This window comes from Chrysochloris asiatica, unplaced genomic scaffold (assembly GCF_000296735.1).
Source record: "Chrysochloris asiatica unplaced genomic scaffold, ChrAsi1.0 scaffold00178, whole genome shotgun sequence".
NCBI lineage: Eukaryota > Metazoa > Chordata > Mammalia > Afrosoricida > Chrysochloridae > Chrysochloris > Chrysochloris asiatica.
In genome coordinates, this window is record NW_006408696.1 from 2,842,711 (window position 1) to 2,852,507 (window position 9,797).

The window sequence follows — 9,797 nt, forward strand, 5'->3', positions numbered from 1 at the left end:
TAACCCTCATACCAAAACCAGGGAAGGACGTTACTAAGAAAGAAAACTATAGACCAATATCCCTCATGAACAAAGGGAATAGTTAACAACTAGAAGTCAAAAGCATGATCCTAAGTATCAACACAAGGCTTGATGAATGAATTACAATTATTCTAATCAAGGTTTCTTCAAGTGCAGATATAGAGAATTCAACAGAGTGGTTGGAAACACACATAGACCCAGGCCTCACCCAGAGATGGACTCATTTATCTGCCCATCCATTCATTCAATAATATCTACCAAGCTTTGCTACCTGCCAGCACTGTGCTACGTCATCTGAAGCCTTGCTGTCAGAGCACTTTCTGTCTGTGTATGCTTACTGAGCACTCAATGCGCCTAATGCAACTGAGGAACTAAGGTTTTTAAAATTTCATGTCATTTTAATTGGTACCTGTGTTCTTAGTAGACACCGTGGTGGTGTAACAGTAAATCACTTGGTACTATGCAAACCCTTGGTGGTCTGGAACCCACCAGCAGCTCCCTGGGAACAAAGAATTGGCAGTCTACTCCTGTGGAGGTTACAGCCTAGGAACCCTGGTGGAGCAATGACTGCTACTCCACGCTACAGGGGCACTACGAGTCAGACTCGATTGGGCAGCACACACAAAAATGTTCTTAGAAAATAGCAAAAACTTGACAATCACCGTCCTAGGCACTACAGAAACTGAACTGAAACAAAGAAAGAATTTATCATTAACCACTAAAAATAAAAGAATGAATTAAAAAGGTTCAATTCTAAAGCATTTCAATCAGTGAAAGTTTTCTGAAAATTCAAACTTCTTTTTGTTAATATCCTAAAAAGAAGAGGACTAAAATGCCCATAAAGTGTGAAGAACTTATGTATAATGCAGAAAAACGTGAGCATTTTCTAGAACATAATTACCGCCTCTTACCCGCTCCTCTTTGGTGTAGAGCTGGAAGCACTGAGACAAAGTGCAAGTTTGAGGCTGATGATGACACTCCCTTTGCAGACGGACACTTTCTGCATCAGGGATATACTCATCTTCAGTATTTACAAACAAGCTGCAATGAGGAGGAAACAGCATTTATCAGAGAACGGCTTGCAAAATGGACACAAAAATACAATTATAGCTTCACAAAGGGCTCATAAATTTATCACAAAAAGATAAATGTATAAAAAGGCAAAAGTGGTCATTCGATTTTTCTACATTCCAAAATGTTGTTAAAAAGTTCTCTACCTACAAAGCAATTTAGAGTGGGCTTTTCTGGGATTGGCCATGAACTGTGCTGATTAATCAACACAAGCGGTCCCTGGTATTTAGGGTATGCATTCAACAACAATGCTTTCTAGAGTTAATGGGCCTGAAATTTAAAAAATGAAAAATCAAAGTAACTGAACCTATATAGATACTTCTGTCTCACTAGCAGTAAGCAAGCACCCTAAGGTTTCAGGGTCTGGAAGATAGAATATGGAATGGAATGGAAAGGAGCAATAAACTGTTTAAATAAAGGAAAAGCAATACAGTGGATCCTTAGCTCAAGATAAGAGAGATTTGCATCTCAACTAATCTGAAAGATTAACAATGTGCCACTGAGATATAAAAACAAAAATTCTATAAATGCTAAGTAAAATTAAAAAAAAAAATACTCACAAATCTTTTGTCTCCTTGTCCCATTCTACAACTAATTTCACATGAGCAGTGCCTCCTGGTCCACAAGACTTTAATGCCCTAGGGGAGGGGGTGAGGGAAAGCCACACATTGTTTTCTAAATAAATGGTTTCATTTCAGTGTGATCGTGTTCTATCTAAAGTTGTTAATACAATGATTGAAAACCTTCACAAAGTCTCCTGTGAGGCCATCGTTCCCTCAGACTTACTAACTAGCTTACATCTGGACTGTGAAACCTTCAAATGAAAAGTTCAGCATAGAAATAAACTGGAAGAAATGCAGACTCACCCTACTAGGCTGTCAGCAATCACTCTACCACATTCCTTTGAACCCAACTTCGTGCCCAATTTCTCACCAACTCTTAAAGTTCCTGGACAACAGTCCCCTGGGGAATAAAGTCTTCTTTTGCACCTCTCTACCACCCACACAGACCATGCCTACTGCCATCAGAAGGCACATTACTAGCCATATATCATCGAGGCTATGCCCACACCACTGTAAACACGTCGGCCCTGCAGGGCACTCCTCAAGTCCTACCCACTTCCTTCCTTCATCAAGCCTCTACAGAGACCTCGCCAGCACCCACTGTCAACACGGCTCGTCCAGCATTTTTATGCTTTGCAGTGTTTGGGGTCATTATTTACTCTATTAAGTCTCACCTCCAGAACCAAACAGTAAGCTGCTTTCAAGAAAAACTATGCTATATACTTTTTGCAATCCTGAAATAAGGCAGTACTTTTGTTGAAGAAAACATTGTAATAAAAACACTGTATCTGTATTTATGCCTCCATCTAAGCATACAAATATCCATCTCTAATAGATATATAGGTTGTTCAAACCTACCAGCTGCTCCTTGGAAACCCTATACAGCGTCACTATGAGTCTGGACCAACTTGACGGCACTTAACAATTCTTTTATTTGGGAGCACGGTGGCTTTGTAAGATAAACACTGACTGTTAACCACAAATCTGGCAGTTCAAACCCACTGGACATTCCAAGGGAAAAAGATGAGGCTTTCCACTCCCATAAGGGTTTATAGCTTGAGAAACCCTATACAGGGTCTCTATGAATCAGAACCAGCTGAATGGCACATAACAACACTACTGTATTAATAAAAAGAATATTGTAAATACAACAGAATTATGTGGAGAGCACATACTTTCAGAGTGGAGTGATTAATTTCAGAGTGCGATGATTAATTGGTAAAGAAGGGATCATATGAGAAAAGTCTTAAGAGAAAAGAATTATGAACAAAGGAAACCAGACACACACATGAGAAAGCATGTTAAACACTCATCAGTAACTTGATACTGCAAGAGGCTGAAGACGGCGGGGACCGGAATAGTAAACCATTCATTACAGAAGGGAAGTGCTTGGGTTCAAACTGTGAAAAACCTCATGTTTTGTGAAACCTGGGTTTTATCTTCTAAGCCATAGGGTACCATTGAAAAACTTCAAGGAGGAATGTGACCTACACAGAACTTGACCCTGCAAAATGTCAATCCTGGTGCACCTGAAAGCATAATTTATCCCAGGACGTTGGTTAATTTGCTTCCTCACATCAGAATTACCTGGCTTCTCTGATTTCAAGAAAAACAATGAAACGTATCACCCACAAACAGGATTCAAAAGTAAATTAGTACTTAATTTCTAAATGAAGCAAATGAATCTACCACATTTCTGTGGAAATCGTATCAGATGCCACTGGAAATATGGGCATACATGCAATTCTAGAAGGTTTTGTTGTTGTTGTTGTTGTTTGTACCTTTCCACTGTTGGATGGCACAAGGGCTGCTCTTCCTGGGGCAACAAGTATGTTATTCCTACGACACTGACCACACGCAAGCTGAATGGGCACACCTGTGGAAGAGTCAAATCAGAGACAGGTTGGACTCCTTTTCAAGTGCATATGATTCATAGGGACATTTCCAAAGATTAGAGGGGGAGTAAATGTCCACTTTACAAATACGCTTATTAATCTATGATATTCTGTCAGGCTGCTAGACTAGGTCTAATGTACTTCAAATACCATCTCCCCAAGTGCACTTTACATATCAAATATCTTATGTAAGACAAGTAATATACTGCTTTAGCGAAACATTAACTTAATGGTCCTCCATGGATACCTTTAACAACAATGGATAACATATCAGTAACAATCATAATATTTTTCAATATACTTAATTTTTTTAATTGCTATTATGATGAAAATATAAAATACATGAAAGCATAAGGAGGAACAAATGAATAAGTAAAACTATCCAGGTAGATATTCCACCAAAACGTAAAACTTTACTCAAAAACTATTTAAAAAAAAATACCCAGCCATTGAAGGGAGACCCAGAGCCGCCGGGCTAGGTGCTCCATTTTGACTCTGTGAACACAGCTGACACATCACTAACGGGCTTGGCACCAGGGCTTCCCAACACCCCAGCCTGGTGTCTGATCGACCCCAAACACAGAGATCTGGAGTTTAAATTCCATTTTAATGACTGTTCCAAAAGCATGCTGTGGTGCTGGAGTAACAGAATGCTTACAAACCTGAATACAAACTGTGGGCCTCAAGAAATAGTTCATCTTCTCTAAGATCTCTTTCTGTAGAAGGTCCCAGGCTACTGTTTTCTCTAGATGCAGCACAAAAGGCAGTCCAAACCTAACACAGACAAACACTGTAGTATTCGTAAAAGTACAGCAACTCTTTGAAAACTGCAACTTCTTATTCTTGATCTTTTCAATCAGTATCACAAGAAAATTAATTTTAGGACCATTTTCAAAATTAAACAAATAGGAAATTGAAACTCTCATAAACGGATGACACAGATTAGATTTCTAAATGAAATTTAATAGCCTATTTACCAAATTAAGTCTAGGTGAGTATGATGTTAGGCTATGAGGCAGCAAAGGCACAAGAATAGGGGAGATGGTTTGAAAAGCAGCGGTGGGGGGCGACCAGTGGACAGGAACTGACAAACAGTCTGAGTCAAACAGAAAAGGAGTTAGACGCCAGAGGAACAGGGAGTTGGAAGGTGTATCAGGCAGGGAGCCATATCCTAGTCATCCCTACTCATGAGGGAGACTCTGGCCAGGAAGTAACAGTGGACGTCAGCTCCCTCTAAGGCAGCAGCCATCTGGCCTCTGCCACATTTCCTAGATCAGTGCTGGGACCGCAGGTGTCAGAGAATCAAAGCCAATAAAGCGGTTCTCGGCCTTGGCTATGCAATCAAAATTACCCATTAAACAAAACCTAATACCATCAAGTCAATTCCAGTTCCTAGCGACCCTGTAGGACAGAAGAGAACTGGCCCAGAGGATCTCCAAGTTGTAAATCTCTATGGAAGTAGACTGCCCCATCTTTCCCTCACTGAGCAGCTGGTGGGCTCAAACTACCAACTCAGGTTAAAGGGTACTATTAATGTGTGCTGGTAGCGTAGTGGTTACGAATCGGGCTGTGACCCTCAAGGTCAGCAGTTCAAAACTAACAGCTGCTTCGTGGGAGAAAGATGAGGCTTTCTGCTTCCGTAAAGATTTACAGCCTCAGAAACCCTGTACAGGGTCGCTATGGGTTGGAACCAACTCGACCGCACTTAACAACAACAACCACAACATAGGTGCCTGCGGACTGGAGGTGCATGGTTTACTACCTTGGATGCTAACTGAGAGGCTGGTGGTTTAAGCCCACCGGCTGCTCCACAAGTAAAAGTCAGAGGAAGTGTGCTTCCCTAAAGATTTACAGCCTCAGAGCTCCTACAGAGCAGCTGTCCTCTGTCCTACAGGATCGATCACTTTAAGTCAGAATGGACTGGACAGGAGGAAGTTAAGTCAGTAGTCAAAGCAATCCTTGTTAAATCTGAGCCCATTGCTACTGTGCCAATCCATCTTGTTGGGGGTCTCCCTTTTTCTCCAACCCTTCACCTTAGCAAACATGATATCCTTCTCCAGTGACTGATCCTTCCTGGCAATATGTCTGAAGTATAAGAGACGAATTTTGGCCATCCTGGTTTCCAAGGAACACTCTGGCTGTAATTCTTCCAACACAACACAACCTTGAATATTGAAATTCAAGGTTTGATTTTTTTTTTTCTTCAGCTTGAGAAATGTCCAGCATTATCTTCACTTTTGGTTTTCTAGCCCCAAGTCTTTGTACAGTTCATTATAATGCTTCACTCTGTCTTTCTGAGCTGTCCTTTGAAATCTGTCCTGGTGCTTTTACTTCATCATTTCTTTTTTGGCAATCGTCAGTCTAGACTTAGAGCAAGTTTCAGAGACTCTACTGGATCGATTTGGGCCATTTTTCTTTCTTTTTAGGAAAAATGCAAATCAAAACCATAATGATACCACTTCACACCCACTAGGATGGCTATGATCAGAAAAAGAGAAAATAACAAGTATTCAGTGGGATGTGGAGAGATGTGTTAAATAGGATGTGGAGCCCTTGCCTAAGGCTGGTAGGAGTATAAAATGGTGAGGCCCACTGTGGAAAACAGCTTGACAGTTCCTAAAAAACTCAAGACATAAAATTACCTTATGACCCAACTACTCCACTGCTAGGTATAGGAAGGGGCTTCAAAGTGCTCATGGAAAAATGGAATTTTCTACAAACTTTTTTAAGTGACTCGAATGTAGGAACTCAAACAGATACATGTGCACCAATGTTCACTACCGCATTTTCACAATACGTAAAAAGTGGAAACAACCTAAGTGTTGATCAACAGATGGAAATGTTGTTGTTGTGTGCTGTCGAGTCATTCCATCTCTGAGATCAGCTGCTGAGTCTGAAGTGCCGACCCTGCCGTTAGCAGTCCAGTGTTCATCCTACAGCACCACACCAGGGTTCAACCAAATGTGACATATACAGAAAACTGAACATTATTTAGACAGAAAGATAAAAGGAAGTTCTAAACTATACTATAATAGATGAACCTTGAACACATGCTAAGTGAAATAAGTCAGTATCAAAAGAACTATTATATGATCCCATTTATATGGAATCTCTACAGGAGGTAAATGCACAGATATGAACGCTTATTAGCTATAGGATAAGCACTGAACTGCTCATTGCAAGGTCGGCAGTTGAAACCCACCAGTCACTCTTTGGAAACCCCTATACAAGGAGGTGCTGTAGGATCAGCAATGAACTTCAAACCACAAAGTCAGTAGTTCAAACCCACCAGGTGCTCCTCAGAAACCCTGTGCAGGGTCGCTATGGGTTGGAATCAACTCAATGGCACTTAATAACAATAAGATACAGGTTCACTATGAGTCTGAACTGACTCAACGGCACTTAACAACAACAAGGGGTGGTGGAATGAGGTAATGACAATTATTGCTTAAGGGGATACTGAGTTTCTGTTAAGAGTAATGAAAAATTGGATACTGATGATTATAATTAATGTACACGTAAAAATAGGTTAAAATGGAACCTATTTTATTATATATATTTTTTACCACAATAAAAAAGAATTTTTTTAATCTAAAGAGTAACATAAAGGTTATCCTTACAAACACTAGAAAAAGTTTTTTCTATTTGAAATAGCCCTAATCTGTCCTCTGTTGTTATTCAGATTACAGTAATGTTTTCATAAAGTTACTTTAAAAGACAGTCTAAAACTCTCATAAATTCTTAAAGAGGGAAGCAAAGAGATTGGAGAAAGATAGCCAACTCATAAGTTTCTTATTTATACAGCTGAATGAACAGAGGTAGCATTTGGCAAAACAGGAAACACTGGTAAGCCAGGTTTACAAGGAAAGATAAAGAGTGAAGTTTGGGGACTAAGTTTAAGGTGACTGTATCTTTCTAGTAGGCATGTTAAGAATTTCAGCTGCTAAGAAAACAGCCCCATATAAGGCCTAGAGTCCCTAGAAAAACCTAAGGTGAAAGCAGACATAGAAATGGGCCCTTTCTCAGATTCTATTCTAATTTCATTACCTTCCTTCCACCTCACCTTCCTAAATAAACAGGTCAACCTTTACTTCTAAATCTCAGAATCAAAAACTAAGTATTGAAAGTGGACATTTTCATCCCTGCTTAAAAAAGGAAAAAAAAAATATTGACAACTTTTCTCATCTTAATACTTATTGGAAAATAGCTTGTTTTTTACCTTTTCCCTTGCTGCCCAGTGCAAGCTCGATTACACACCAAAACAACAATTTTGTCAGTTCCTGCTCTTGTGGAAGGCAAGTCCATTTTCCCTTGTTTTGCTGCTGTTTGTACAGGGGAAGAAAGTCTATGGTGATCCAAGCCAAATTTCAAGTGGTTTAGATTGTTATTTAAATGAAGTCCTGAAAGAGAATTAAAACATGTCATTTTAACTCTTCAAAATTATTTTCTTTCATTAGAAATAAATTTTAAACAATAAAGAAAACACATTATGTATTATAAGTTGTCACATTATGTAAATTAAACTACAATCCAAAAAAAGAGAGAACAAATGCTCTAATTTGAGATTTCCCATCTAGCTACTAAGATTTCTTGTTGTTGTTGTTAAGTGCCGTGGAGTCAGTTCCGACTCATAGCGACCCTGTACAGGGTTTCTGAGGCTGTAAATCTTTACGGTAGCAGAAAGCCTCATCTTTCTCCCGCGGAACAGCTGGTAGTTTCGAACTGCTGACCTTGTGGTTCACAGTCCGATTCGTAACCACTAGCAGTCATTATTTTCTTTAAGCTAGACTTTGCTTGCTAGGTGCACTGGAGGTGCTGTAAAATAAGGACTGAACTGCTAACCAAAAGGTCAGTGGTTCGAGCCCACCAGCACCTCCACTAAAGATTTCCACCCTCAGCAACACAATACATAAATTAGAACCAACTCGCTGACACCTAACAACAGCCTTAGTTAGCTAGGCATCTTATCATCTGAAAATTAGGACTCCTCACTAGAGCAAATATTAGATCGCTTTCGATGGGCAAGTTTGCTGAGATGAGCCACCAGGACAAATGTACACTGAGACCATGTAACCAACAACCAAAAGGAATTTTTAAAAAACAAAAACCAAGCCATGTGAAACCACCTTTGTTTTCCAATGGCAGTGTCTTCTCCCTTTCCTATGACACAAAGAGAAACTACCTTACACCTCAGAGCACCACTGTAAGAATGCTGTTGCTGTTAAGTCTGTTCTGACTCATAGCAACCCTTTAATGCAATCAAATAGACTGGGTCAACCTACATTAAAGGAACAACATGGGCATATTGTGTTTGCTGAAAACCAATTCTTCCTGAATGTCCCAAAGCAGGACTATTTACCCACAGGGAACTAGAGCTGCCCAGAAAGTCAGTACCTAAAACAATGCCTTACTCTTTGTAGGAATCAATAAATAAGTAAGGAATTGTTCATTTCCTATAACAAGGATTTTCAGCTTTGGAAATTCAGCCTAAGTAAATGATATCCCAGCAGGCAAAAAGGTAGAAAATCCGCCACAATTGCAACCACACACACAAAAGTATATTACACCACTACCACCAGAAAATGAGTAAAATAAAAAACAGTTTACTTACACACAGGTCCTCACAGCAGAACGCAGGCAATAACCTAAATACTCAACAATATTAAGACCTGCTGAACTTACTTTATTCAGGTACATCAGCCTTACATCAATTTAAAATGACAAGTACAAGGCGAGTACCAAAATAAATTTCTGATAAATTACAATTAAAGCACAACACAGAAACTAGTGAAGGAAGGCTTTTAAAGCTTAAACAATAGAAATCTCACACAAATCAAGAAGAAGATTTCACTTCATAACTATTTTAACTTCTGGCTGGAGGAGCCTGAGTTCAACACAGTGAGTGATCTCATGTCCCAGGCTTATGGCAAAGGTAGGGGTAAGAGGGCCTGTTCTCCTGGAAGTGATCAGGATCCACATGGAGGGCATGCCACCCAACCACACAGAAACCAAGCTTTGTGTTCAGACTGTTCACTACTAGCTGTGTGACCCTAGCCAGTGGTTACTTCCCTCTCCTAGTCTCAGCTTTCTGTCTGCAAAGCAAGGAAAGTGGAAGTCTCATATGTACTGAAAAAACGCTATTTGAGCTCTGGTAGCGTAGTGGTTACGAATCGGGCTGCAAACCTTAAGGCCAGCGGTTCGAAACTACCAGCCGCTCCGCGGGAGAAAGATGAGGCTTTCTACTCCC

At 40.0% G+C, this 9,797-nt stretch overlaps 1 protein-coding gene across 1 annotated transcript in view; it reads right to left on the reverse strand.

The window, feature by feature from the left end:
* Positions 1 to 9,797, reverse strand: part of USP31 (ubiquitin specific peptidase 31) — a 99,504-nt gene that overhangs the window by 24,654 nt on the left and 65,053 nt on the right. Inside the window, exons 8-12 of the mRNA XM_006871994.1 lie at positions 7,770 to 7,950; positions 4,213 to 4,324; positions 3,437 to 3,531; positions 1,653 to 1,730; positions 933 to 1,062 (exon numbers count right to left, since the gene is read on the reverse strand). Coding sequence (XP_006872056.1) covers positions 933 to 1,062; positions 1,653 to 1,730; positions 3,437 to 3,531; positions 4,213 to 4,324; positions 7,770 to 7,950 — 596 coding nt within the window. The remainder of the gene's footprint in view (positions 1 to 932; positions 1,063 to 1,652; positions 1,731 to 3,436; positions 3,532 to 4,212; positions 4,325 to 7,769; positions 7,951 to 9,797) is intronic.